The sequence below is a fragment of the Artemia franciscana genome, chromosome 17, assembly GCF_032884065.1.
Source record: "Artemia franciscana chromosome 17, ASM3288406v1, whole genome shotgun sequence".
Taxonomy (NCBI): Eukaryota; Metazoa; Arthropoda; class Branchiopoda; order Anostraca; family Artemiidae; genus Artemia; species Artemia franciscana.
This window is the reverse complement of record NC_088879.1, coordinates 8,153,268-8,167,274: the sequence shown is the minus strand read 5'-3', so window position 1 is coordinate 8,167,274 and position 14,007 is coordinate 8,153,268. Positions and strand designations below refer to the sequence as shown.

General features: G+C 34.6%; 1 protein-coding gene across 1 annotated transcript in view; it reads right to left on the bottom strand.

Moving 5' to 3' along the window:
• Positions 1–2,910: 2,910 nt before the first annotated feature.
• The window catches only part of LOC136037780 (phytanoyl-CoA dioxygenase domain-containing protein 1-like), a 46,561-nt gene continuing 35,464 nt past the window's right edge, over positions 2,911–14,007 (bottom strand). The window contains exons 3-5 of the mRNA XM_065720610.1: positions 11,948–12,212; positions 9,927–10,172; positions 2,911–3,150 (exon numbers count right to left, since the gene is read on the bottom strand). Of these exons, the coding sequence (XP_065576682.1) occupies positions 2,975–3,150; positions 9,927–10,172; positions 11,948–12,212 (687 nt within the window). The 3' untranslated portion in view covers positions 2,911–2,974. The remainder of the gene's footprint in view (positions 3,151–9,926; positions 10,173–11,947; positions 12,213–14,007) is intronic.

Here is a 14,007-nt window from a genome sequence, read left to right as displayed (position 1 = left end):
ATAGAATTATTTTTAGAGATAAAACTCCAACGTAAAGATTTTCGTAATACTCTTTTCAAAAACTTCGTGTGATTGATTTTTACTTCAACCTTCCTTTCATTCTCTTTTGAAATGCTTCATCGGGTTCTTTTTCAAGTAAATTTATTATATTATTTTCGAAATTGTCTAAACGTTCAGATAACTGCATAAAGCCCTTCGAGTATACCAATAAAATTGACAAATTAATTGCATCTGCACTATTTTTTGGGTTTGCAACATTTTTAATTATTCAATTTTCTGGATGAATATCTTTTGTTACTTTTAAGGTTATTTTTTTTTACTAATAATCCTTTATCATCAACTCTTGTCAATATATTTTCAGGTGATTGATAAAACCTAGTTAATCTATTAATTTTCTTACTTAAATACTGATTGGTGAGAATTTGATGTTTAAAGTCTTACCTCTCAGGGACATCTCAGTGTTTCAGCCAATAGTATTTCTTCATCTACTGTGCCTATATTGAAAGGTGTTCCACAGGGCTCTGTGGTTGAACCACTTTTGTTTTTGATTTATATTAGTTATTCTGTTAATGTTCTTCATACCCATGTGCACCCTATCCTTTTTGCTGACGACAGTAACTTTTTCATTGCTGCAGTGGACCTGCCACATGCCCTTTCCGTAGCTCAAGGTCTTCTTGATAAAGTAAAGGATTGGTGCTGGTCAAATGGTATGGCTCTTATCAGCTAAAAGAGTTTCATCGTACACTTCAAGATCCCTTATCGCATGAAAGGCGTACAAGAGACAATAATACTGCCTTATGGGAACGATAGTATACCGCAAGTATACCAACAATGGTGACATTCTAGGTGTGTATCTTGACTGTTTTCTTCCTTTTATTACCGTGTAGCTCATACTGTTTCCTCATCTTTCAATATTTTACCTTCAACGTTGCACTAAGGTAACTCATTTCTTCCCATAGATGTTATGCATTCTCTTTATTATGTTTCTATTTTTCCTTACCGTTCTTATTGTTGCTCTGTCAGGGGTAGTACTATCAAATCTCTTCAGTGCTCACTTCAAAGAGTCCAAGATGAATAAAGGCTACTTTTCTTCTCTCTGGGCTTTACCGTTCCTCAGATCTTTCTAATGATACTCAAAAAGTATCACATAATACAATCCCCTGGATCGTATTGTGGGCAAAAGTAATCTTTATTTTTAGCACATTCTGCTTTTTTAGACAAACTTCCATCGTCTCTGCAACAATTTTTCTCACGGACAGGCTCAGGTAGGCACTCTTCTTCTTTACGTAGTTCTTCTCACAGATTTATTTTACCTAAATGATCATCAACAGAAGCTCAGAGGTCTCCTGTTTATCCATCAATTCTACAATTAAACTGCATCCCTCCTGATGCTCTCTATCTCTCTCTGTAAAGGCAGTTTTTCTTCGGGTCTTTCCAGTTTTGTAATTTTTCTACTTTTTTTCAATCCTATATAATATATCTCTCTTCTCTTTATTTAAAATCGTTTTCAGTTAAAAGTTAAGTCTCCTTCTAAATCTCCTATCTCTTAAATGTTTATGTCTTATTCTAGTGCTTTTTAATGTACATATTTCATAAAATTCCTTTATTTTTGTTTTGTGTGACCCATTGCAAGCGATACTTCTTGGTCTAACCGGTTTACTGTTAGCCCAACGTAAACCGGTTTAGTAACCGGCTTATGTTTGTAATAGTTTTTTTTTTAATAAAATGATTGATGATTAATTAAATTCACTCCTAAGACACGTTCTTTTTACAATTGGAATGCACATACTTTTGAATTACTTTAAATTTCCCCTCTCAAATTTTCACTTCATACCCTTAGCCGTTATAGAGCTAATATCTTAGTAGTAAGGGTATTAGTAGGAGCAGTATTAATGCTATATTAGTAGTAGTAGTAGTAGTAGTGACACCAGTATTAATTGTACTAGTAGTATGCACATGTTACTTTTTATTCAGTTGAAAATCCCCACAAGATGCCCTGGAAGAATCAGCTTGATAAGATTAGCCATTCCAAAGATATTGTTGATGCGTCCATTTGACAACCTGTATGCAGATAAAATATTTTGAATCAGTTTACCTTTCCCTTCAACATTTCCTAAAATTTTCACTTCAGTATCCTCAGCCTTGGTAGTAAATGCTACAGAAGCAGTAGTAGTAGTTGCAGCAGTAGTAGTGGGTAAATATTGTATTGTCAGGCAATTGATCATCCCCCTCTTCATTTCCTGAGAGTTACAAATCAATACACTCAGTCATTCCTGAGTTACGCCTATTTGACAACATGCATCCACATAACATGTTTATTTAGTTCAATACTCCCCTGAACTTTCTCTGAAGGTCCACCTGAATGTCTTTTGTCTGTTTGGACACTAAAGGTCAAACATCCCCATCTTTCTCAATATCAAACACTATTTTGTCCCAAAGGGCTTTTGGTAGGAGGGGGCTGAAACTATGAGAGACATAGTTTCTGGGTGTTTCCACTATGCTGAACAAAACGGTTATCTCACGATTTTGATCGGATGTGTGTGGGGAATTTGTGGGCCTGGGAATCAATTCACTTTTGACTCTATAAAGGCACTGGATATTTCAATTTCCAATTTATTGAGCTCCTTCCGAATTTCTACGACAATTCCTTCTATGCAAAGCGACTTGGTGAAAAAAATAATAATAAATAATAATATAGCATTTTGCCTATATCATTCTTTGTTTAGGCATCACTATTGCGCTGCCTATAAATTTCGGTCGTTTACAGTTTTTTACTTTTACTCTTTACCATTCTTTGGAAAAAAATTTTTCGAAAATCTTTTTAGTTGAACTGGGTAAGTGGCTAAAAGTCAAAATACTTTACAGTCTCAAAGTGTAAACAAAATGCATTGTAAAAAAACGATTTTTGTCAAAAAATCTTATTATTAGGAAAATCAATCATAACAGAAACAAATGTTCAAATAATAGACTAATATTACTCTTGGTACAAGTGTGGAAAAGGCAAGCTTGAAGTAGGTTGTAACCAATTATCAGTTGGATACTTTACATCTTTTTCTTCCAAAACATGGAACGTGTAAATATGTCTCGACTTCGACGACCTGTTTTGCTCACTTTTGTGAACAACCTGACCATGAATGACAATGCATGACCCTGAAATAAAAGAGCCATAAACAGACCCGCCACAGAGCAGAGATGTGAGCCCAGAGTAAAACTTCACACATAAATGTCGAAAATGTCCTTATCAATATTCACCAATGGAATTTAAAAACATTGAGCAACGAAATATAGGGCCGACGCAGGGATCTTAGTAGTCAAAAAGCGTCGTGAATCTGATTACATTGCATTTTACAAGATGCATGTTACCTATAATTATAGCCGTTAATGTTAACAATAATATAAAACAACACAAATTTCTGAAAGTTTCAATTAAATTACTTCAGCCGTTCCTGAGATATTGCTGATAAGCGCTTTGGAAAACCTATATGAATATAGTGTATTTATTCACTCCAATAGCCGCTTGCATCTCCCCTGGAAGTATCACCTCAATGCCCTTAGCTATTCTAAAGCTATTGCAGATACACCCTATTGACAATGTAATTATACTTAACGTCCCCCTCAACATGCCGCAAATTTTCAAGTTAATATATTTTAGCCGTTACTGAGATATTGCGAATACAAACTTATGACAAACTTGGATGCATATAGCGTCTTTAAATCTAGCTCGCCGCCTTCAATATCTTGCTCTGACAATTTTTATTCAAGTTTTCAGCACTTTTCAGTACATTGTGTTGCTGAAGGAATTCCAAGATTGATAGAGTTTAACCTAAATTCTTCCAAACCATTACCGAAACCGAACCGGTCCAAGGGATACATTTGGGTCAAAGTAATAAATTTGGGTAAAAATAATAAATTTGGGTCAAAGTGATAGATTCCATTTTGTCAATTTTTCCAAAGTTCATATTCCATAATTCGAAAACTCTTCATATTCGAATTTTGGACAAGTAGGCCATGATTAGTTTTAAAAAAGATCAGTAAAGACTTGTTAGCCTAGTTAAAGTAAGGCCAAAACAAGTAAGTAAGTAAAGTAAGGTCTCTCTGACAAGTTAAGCTGGCATAAATTTTTCAGTCAGAGTTGCTTCAAAATGATAAATCTCACTTATTTATCATAGTTTACATATCCTAAGGCAAGCCCATAAAGTTCGAAGCTGGGCGAGGATAAAGGAAATAATTGAGCCAATTTAATTGGCGTTTACCCAATTAAACTGTTTTTTTTTTACTGTTTTAAAAAGTAGAGTTGAGAGAGTGTCAAACTTTAGCTTAAAGAGCGGGGCATTGGGGAGAGACCAGCTCCTTTCATATACGAAGTAATTTCTGTTCGTTTTAAGTTTTAATGTCGCTCCTTACTTTCAGTTAAAAAAAACTTGTTTTTTATTTAATTTTTATATAAGATAGGATAGGTGGATTATCATGAGTTGTTATGTTTAGGTATTTATTTATAAAATATAAATCTTAAAAGTAATTTGCAGCACAAGTCCTAAGGACTTTCTTTTTACTGCAATAATTTACTAATAGTGTCATTTTTATTTATGTTTATATTGTGGATAAAAATAAAACCTACCTACCTACCTACCTACTAAAATATTGTACCAGTTACCAGACGCACTACTCGCCATCCACTTATTATATTGTTTCTAGCAGACGGCTCACCGGTGATAGCAACATTTTTTATATGAAAATTGTAAATTTTAAAATCTGCAGTTCATGCAATTTGCACACAAGATGCATTACGAAAGTACCACTTTAATTGTTGTAGATTTCAAGTCAAACTATTTTGTCGAGCATCAAAGTAAGGTTTTTCTTGTCGGTAGCTGATAAATTAGCCCCCTCAATTTTACGCACAGGATTATGGATATAAACTCTAAGCCGATCAAAAAAAAAACAAAAACAGGGACCTCTTTAGGGTCTACGTTCCTTGGTAGCCCGTAGCCCCATCTAAACTTTTTGTGTGAATTGTGGTTCACTTGGTATGGGCACTTCTAGGTATTAGTTTCAACGTGTTCAAAGAAATATTGGCCATTTCGTGCTCAACGTTCGAGGAGCTAAATTTTACTTTAGTTTTTTTCTTACAGATAGGGGTTCAATTGGCCAAGGGACTAGAGGAATAAAAGTTTACCACTGTTCAGTAAACAACCTTTTATAGCCCCTTTTCAGATTTTGTTTTTGGGTTAACCAGTTATTTTTATGCATCGGGGTTCCCTTGGTCCAAGGGCTATAAAGTTTGTCATAGAAAGGTTTATTTTGATTCCAGCCCTAAGGGCAAGAGTTGTAAGTTATGCTCTGGGGGCATATAAGGTATATATAGAAAGGGTGGTCATGTAAACTTTGAAGGGGGCTCATTGGATTCACAATCTAGTGCCCTTTTTAAGAGTCAGAGTAACTGGATGGTGGATACTCTCCCCAAACACATCATATTTTCCCGAGATGCATCTGATAGAAATTTTGAGATGTCCACTCGTTGGCGCAGAAACTTCGAAAACAGCTCATTCGATTGGAAATTGAAAACGCCAGTGTCAAAAGTGAATGGAGGGCAACTATTCCCCCTCCTTCGCCAACGATTTTCCCAAACATATCCAATGAAAATTTTGAGATAGCCATTTTGTTAAACGTAGTTGCAATGTTCGGAAATCATGTCTTTGAGGATGAATGCCCCCAGCCCCTCCTTAGGGCCCTCAGGACAAAGGTTGTAAGTTATGCCCTGGGGGCGTATAAGGTATATATAGAAAAGGGTGATCCTATAAACTTCGGAGGGGGCTTGTTGGATTGGTAATCAGAAGTTTTAGCGCTCTTGTGAAGATTCAGAATGATCAGACGGTGGATAATCCCCAATCTCCCAAACCTCGCATTTTCCCGTAATGCATTTGATAGAATTTTGGGATGGCCATTTGTTGTCGTGGAAACTTCGAAAAAAGCTCAATTGATTGGAAATTCAAAGGGCTAGTTCCCTTTACATTAGTCAAAAGTGATTGAAGGGCAACAAGTTCCTCCGCACACCCATCAGTTGCCAAGACACATCTAATCAAAATTGGGAGATTTTTTTCAGTGTAGTTGAAAGGTCTGGAAAACATGTCTTTGACAACCCCCCTACATTCTCAAGACCAGAACATAATCTGCACTTTACTAAAAAAAATGGCTGTGGATTTTCAGTTCAGTATATATATACTTATTTATATTCGTTAGATTTATAATAAATTTTAATTTATTAAAGTTTAAAAAGTTAAAACATTTTAAAGGTATTATGTTTATTTAAATAATATAGTAAATAACCAAGTCAAACTCAAAACGAGCAAAAATTAAAATTAGTAGGGCTGACAACCCCCATGCCTTCTTAAGACCAGAACATAATTTGCTCTTTTCAGAAAAAAATAATTTTTAAATCTTTTCACTTTATTTTTACTTGTTTAAAATTTTTTACTAGAGGAAAGGGGATGTGAAAGGGGGAAATCTTCCCCTTGCACTCCAGTTACAGCGCGAGAGTCTGATGCCCTTTTTAAGAGTAAAAAGAGATTGGAGCAGAGAGCAAAAGAAAAGCAGCCCTTCTCTCAGCCCCGTTCATTTTCCAAACACATCGAGTCGAAATTTTGGGACAGCCATTTTGTTTAGCACAGTAGACGCATAGTAAGTCATGCCCAGGGCATAAATTACAACACTGTAAGGCATAAACACCAATGACTCCAATGACTTTCAACTATCAAAAAGGGCACTGGCTCTTTCAATTTCTAATCTAATGAGCTTTTTTTGAAGTTTTTTTTGACAACAAATGACCATCTTAAAATTTCTATCCGATGCACTTCGGGAAAGTACGAGGTAGGAGAAGGGTATCCACCCTCTGATCACTTTGAATTTTAAAAAGGCACTAGAAATTGTGATTACCAATCCAATGAGCCCCCACCGAAGTTATGATCAGGGCTGTGGGGTTGTCAACCTCCAAGAAATAATTTATGGACCTTTCAATTACGTTGAACAAAATGGCTATCTCGAAATTTTGATTGGATGTGTTTGGGGAAATAGTGATCATGGGGGGGGGGGTATTATGTGGATGACTAAAAAATGGTCATCTCAGAATTTCTATCAGATGAATTTCAGTTAAATACAAGGTGTGTGGGGGAGGTGTCGACCTCCGATCACCCTCAATCTCAAAAAGGACACTAGAACTTCTGATCACCAATCCAATGAGCACCAACGGAATTTTACAAGATCACCCTTTCTATATATACCTTATATGCTTCCAGGGCTAACTTATAACCCCTGGTCGTGAGGGTTGTGGGGGGATTGTCATCCTTAAATACATAATTTCTGGACCTTTCAACTACGTTGAACAAAATGGCTATCTCAAAATTTTGATTGGATGTGTTTGGGGGAATGGTGAGCGTGGGAGAGGGGTTAGTTGCCCTCCAAACCGGAAAATTCTTACCTCCCTAAAAATTTTCTCCGGATAATTCCCCAAGAACATTTGCAAACATAATGAAGTCACCAAAGAGAAAGTAAGACAATTAAAACGAATTTTGTATATGAATTCTTGCAAATTTATCCACATGTAAAATTTCTTCTGGAAAGTTCACCCTTCAGAACTTACCTACCAACGGAAAATTATCCTCGTAGAAAATACCCCTTCCTCCTGGAAAGTCCACCCTAGAATAAATCTGTATACTGCCTAATGACCAAAACTATATGAGAGCAGTAAGCAAACTTCATAGCTTGTAGCTATTCCCCCGGGGGTGTGGGGGGTCAAGTCGTCTTCAACGACATAGTTTTTAGATCTTTTGACTATGCTGAACAAAATGACTATCTCAAATTTTTTATCGGACAGTTTTGGGGCGTTGGAGCTGCCCTCCAATGTTCTTGATCACTTAAAAAAGGGCGCAAGAACTTTTCAACCAGAGCTTCATCCTAATCTTACAGGATCACTGATTCACCTCTGGGAAAAATAAACACAGATCCGTGATCTTTATCCTGGCAAAAAATGCAAAATTCCACATTCTTGTATGTAAGAGCTTAAAAATTCTACAGAAGGGTTTTCTGATACGTTGAATTTGATGGTATGATTTTCATTAAGATTCCTTGACTTTTAGGGGCTGTTTCCCTCTTGTTCGAAAATCAAGCAAATCTTATCAGTCACGAAGCTTTGGATGAGAAACACTAAACTTGATGAATTTTACATATCTGGAATCAGCATAATAAACCAATTCTTTTGATGCATCTGTTGATATCGAATTTCCGTTTTTTTTACTTTCGGTTACTATTAAACCACGTCGCTCCTTAGTTACAGCTCGTTACCAAGAAAAGTTTGATAGGTTCCTAAATATGCATAGTAAAGGCATTTAATAACATAGAGGTATAATATAGGGGTTTCTTCTATAATATATATAAATATAATTTTAAATATATATATATATATATATATATATATATATATATATATATATATATATATATATATATATATATATATATATATATATATATATATATATATATATATAGAAAAGAAAATATATAGAAAAGAAAACTTACAAATAAAGAAAATTACTGTTAATTAAAATTTTGAATTGCCAAAAGTTCCAGAGATTAATATTTTTATATTTTAAACATTCCATTTATTTTCATTAGTTCTATTCAGTAGTTTTTATTATTATAAAGATTTTTTTTCACTTTTTTGCCAATTTTCTGACACGAAACGATGTTCTGCACTGTTCAAAATCCATATAGTTTTCAATAAAATACAAAAATAGCAATAGACTTTATAAAGTTCAAAAATAGCAGGGAGGGGGCAGTAGTAGGGAGCATTTTAACTTTTACTCGTTTTAGGACTTATTTATTCGTCGTTATCAGTATCTTTTATCTGCATGTTTGATACACTGATTTATTTTAATTTCTCTTCGTTTATTCTTTTATGGTAATTTCTGGTCTTTTCAAGTTTGAATCATTATAAGACTTTATTTTTATCGTCTCAACTTTTAAGAGGGCTCTTTACTTTTTTTGAAACAATTATTTTTCGGAAAGTTTTTTTTTACTGGTAGCAAACAATGATAATTTTTCAGAGAGCCCATATTATTACTGTTTTCTTTGACTTGTATTACTGTTTTACTTTTCTTTGAAACACTTCTTTTTCGGAAAGTTTTTCTAATTGGTAATAAAAAATGATAATTTTTCGTACAGTCGATGTTATTACTGTTTTCTCCTAATTATCGTTGAAGCTAAAGTGCTGGTCTTTAAGCCTTTGAGCTCTTTGAGCCTTCCCCAGGGCGGTTGTGTGTATTTATAGTTTTTGTAATTAGTAGTTAATAATAAAAAATAATACTAATTTAAGATCTAAAGGTCGTAAGGAGCGACACGGCTCAATAGTAAACGAAACCCTAAAAAACGGAATTTTGATACTAAAAGATACATCAAAAGAATCGAATTTGTATGCTGTTTTAAATATTAGTTTCATCAAATTTAGTCTTTGTCATAAAAAGTTACAAGCCTGAGAAAATTTGCCATATTTGGAAAATAGGGGGAAACATCCCTAAAAGTCATAGAATCTTAACGAAAATCACACCATCGCATTCAACGTATCAGAGAACCCTATTGCAATAATTTCAAGCTCCTATCTACAAAAATATGGAATTTCGTATTTTTTGCCAGAAGACAGATCACGGGTGCGTGTTTATTTGTTTTTTTTTGTTTTTTTTTCCCAGGGGTCATCGTATCGACCAAGCGGTCCTAGAATGTTGCAAGAGGGCTCATCACTTTATCAGTAAAGTAAATCAGTAAAGTAAACTACAAGGTAAATTATATACAAGGTGCCTGTGAATCTATAGTGTTAGATCTACTGACTAGGCTGTATATAATTATCGTTAGAGTAAATCATCGTGATTAAAATTTACCTTTTTTGCACGGCGCAGGCACAAAATCTTTCTCATTATATGTTTCTAAGGGTCCAGTATAGGTTAAAGGGGCGCCTTTTATTCCCGAAGGATTCCTTGTAAGTCGAATATTGATCGGTTTTGTTTGTGAGCCTGGAATGAACCACAGACAGCCATTTTCGATAGTGACGTCTTCCAATGCAATCCAAAATCCGACAACTTTCATAGGTTCTGTGTACAGGTAGGAACCATCCTGGTGAGGCTTCACTGTAACAAAATTATTTTTTTTAGTTTTTATGAATGGGTGTTTGGAAATAAAATAGGGCATGCACCCCTCCCCAGTGAAAATACGTACAGAATGTAGAAATTTTATTGACGAGGCACTTCCTGGGCCAAAAGTAGAAATGTGGAACTTCTGTTTCGCATAAGGGTTACTGACATTTTTAAACTCTAAAAAAGTGATCAATTGATCGTTTTCTAAATCGAACAAGTGATTTTGATCAATGTTGTAATTTTTTCCCCTAGTAAATATGGAATTGAATAGCAAGCGCTCTGTAGCCAATTTAAACTTACTCTAATGCTTATCAATCATTTATTTTTAATGTAGTAAAACATATATTTTACCTTATAAAATTGCTAGGGGAAATCAGGGTTAAACCGGTTAAAATTCGGCAATCGCAAAGGTCTTGTTAGCTTATGAATGGAAAGCGGAAATTTGACGTTCTCTAGATACTTCTCAGAATAAGGAATGCTTGAGATTTTTTTCAGATTTTTCTTCGAATGTTCTTCAGTTGTTTTTTTTCAAAATCCAAATTTATACTTTTGGTCAAAGTGTCCGAAATAACCCCACCTGGTGAAGGTTTAAAGGAAAACTGAGCGTCTTCAGGTTGGTTGACTAAGACATATTGTGCGGTGAGAAATCAAATTTAAAGCGAAGGATTTGAAGCGTTCTGCTGGTTCTTCTGCGGGAAGAACGTTTTGGCAGGCTTTAGAAAATATCCAAAAAATCCACCCTTGCCAAATCCTCCAACTCGGGAGAGACAAACTTCTGGCTTTTCTTGCACATGTAGCTGATCGTAGCTTCAGCATCTACACTATCCTGGACTAAGCAAACGTTACAGCGTGTTCACTGTTGGTACTTGACAAGCACTACAGACAAGAAAGGTGGGCTGAACAGCAGGTAATCATAGTTACCTTCTTCATCATGGTGGAATGACCCATCAGATGAATCACACAGCTTGAGCATGATTAATCTGATGCATGATTAAGCATGATAGGGAGAGTCACGGGCTTTTCCTTAGACTGTTTTCGTCTTCCTTTCCACGCCTTTTTCCTAAATTTCTTCCTTTTCTGGGGTTTCAGTGAATATCATGGTCCTTCCAGTTTACCGACGCTTACGAGAGCTTGCGTGAACACTCCCATATGCGTGAAAGGTCTAATCATTTCTGGGTATATTATGGCAAACTGACCTTGAGGAGTGGTGACTGATGGCCTGGGAGCAGGAATGGCGACTACAATTGATTTTCTAAACTAATTCCTTTGCTGCAACAGTTTGTAATTATTTTTAATTAGCTGCAAACAGTTTGTAGCTTTATTCTACTTCCCATTTCAATGACATTTGAATTAAGACTTTATTGTTTTACCCAGTAACATTTTTACCACATTTTAAATTATGTCTATTTTAAGTTATACTCATACCTAATTAAAGCCATAATTACACAATGCATTCCACAATTACAATTACACTTATACATTTACAATTACACTTGCACTATTATAATACCCAAATTACGGAAGTGAAGCCCCAATATAATTATGTAATCAAAAACTAAATTATTGCCATATTCATCAGAATTTCGGGTATTGTCTTCTCAGAATTATTTTATAAAACTGGTATAACGATACTCTAATTTTAACCTTTTTTTATAGGTTATTTTCTAATTTATTAAAAATAAAAGCCTGGATTAACGCTCAGAAGCACAAAAGTGCAAAAATCATATACAAGTCAATAAAACGGATTAAGGAATTGAAATTTTACTTACCTTCCCCACCTATCTGTGGCTGTTTGAAAATGTACATACTCTGTGCCACAACGGGCTGCTTGAAATTTAATACCCTGCAAACATCTGCAACGTTTTTGCTAAAGGTCACTTCCTTGAAACTAGACTCTAGCCAGTGGAGTGCATGTCCAATTTTATTCAATGCTTTATCTTTAGAAACACACAGATTGCCTTTATTGTCGCCTGCACTTGCTTCAAAAAAATACCGGATCTTGTCTCCACTTTCGATAAAGTACAGATCACTTGCCTGAAAAAAGGGGGGAACGTCATTCAGAGGCCAAAAATAATCCAGTCTCTGTTACTAATTTAAAAAGAAGATATCGCTTGAAATTTTTTTGTGTGTAAAATACGTATTATTTTTAGAAAATGAATATTTACTTTCAATATGGTATATGAATAAAAAGGGAGTAATTATTGACTTTGTGATGATGACTTAGCAATGACAAATCGAAGTCAAATTTTCTTTTGCCCAACATCCACTTTCCTAAAACGCAAAATATGAGAACGATTAGAAAGTATTGGAAAATACAGGAATAATCAAACAAATCTGGGAGCTACGATGTGATATGGCAAAGGCTCGAAAGCCTCCGTGCAGCCCATCTCCCATTCCTCATCACTTCCATTCAACTCTCATCAACTACATACAGCTACACAGGTGCACGGATGCTTAAGGCCGTGAATGATTAGACCGTTGCTCAAGCGGTAACCATGTGGTACACCAATGCCAACAACAGGCTCATTTAGACTGAGATCCACTTTAGACCATGTACACTGCTTCCATTCAACAAGCTCAATTTTTCTTTTTGGCAGTGACCCTCTCATATAAGGTCTGGGGATTATCGACAGGGGTTCTGGTTGCAAATTTATAATTTTAATTAATTAAACACACTTTTAACATTTTTCAACATTATTTATGTTCAAAATATTTATGTGCGTTTCCCTGAAACGCACATAAATAGTCATAGAATATATCATATCAGGAAAAATGCTCACAAAAGATAAACTCTCCTTACCAATTCTTGCCATATTCCATATCCTTACCAACTCTTACCACCAACCTTTGCCATATCCTGACCAATTGTAAAACTGCTTTAAAGTTCCACAAAGCTATTAATTTGCACATTTTTCCACTGATTCCAGTCAATATGAAATCGCCCAAGTAGTTGTTAATTGAGCCAGCAATGGGTATTGGCAGTCACTATTGATACTGATTGCAGGCAGTGTCTTAGTTAACATTCTATTTTATTTTGAAACATTTTCGTGGTTGAGAGAGGAGGAACCAACATTGAAAAGACCTAATAGCAGCCAAGCCCTAGAACATTTCATTAGTTTTAATGGTTGAGGGTGGGGGGGAGGTGGTGAACGCAGACAAAATTAAAGTGAATAAAAAACCCATGGTAAATCCCTTTGAGTAATTCTATAAATAAATAAAATATTATTAATAATAAATAAATAAATATTAATATTAATATTAATAAATATATTAATAATAAATAAATAAATAATAATTAATAATAAATAAATAAATAATAATTAATAATAAATAAATAAATAATATTAGTTTATAAATAAAACTAATTCTATTACCTAATTAATTAGTTGCTTAGTCGATATTTATTCAACTTTAAAAAGCTTATTTTTTCATTACAGCTGCCTTAAATGTTCATATTTAAATCATAGTTTTTTTGGCTAGTTTGCTCAGCAACAGTCAAATTAACATTTAAGCTGAATTGAAAACCCGCAATTATTACTACTTGAAGCCAATAAATTGCAGCGGGGGGGGTGAACTGGGGTTGAAACATTTCACCCTATAGAAAATGGTGCACTTGATGTTGAATCTACCGAACCTTATGTAAATTCTCGCTCATCTGAAATACTACATCTATTATTCGTTCTGAATGTATAATGTCACACATGAATATTTAAGATCAAAACTACTTCAGCTTGTTTAAATAAAGAATATCGTTATTTCCAATAGACTAAGATTCCGAATTTTAATGGTGCTTGATGATATTGTTTATTGATGACTGTCACAATTTTTG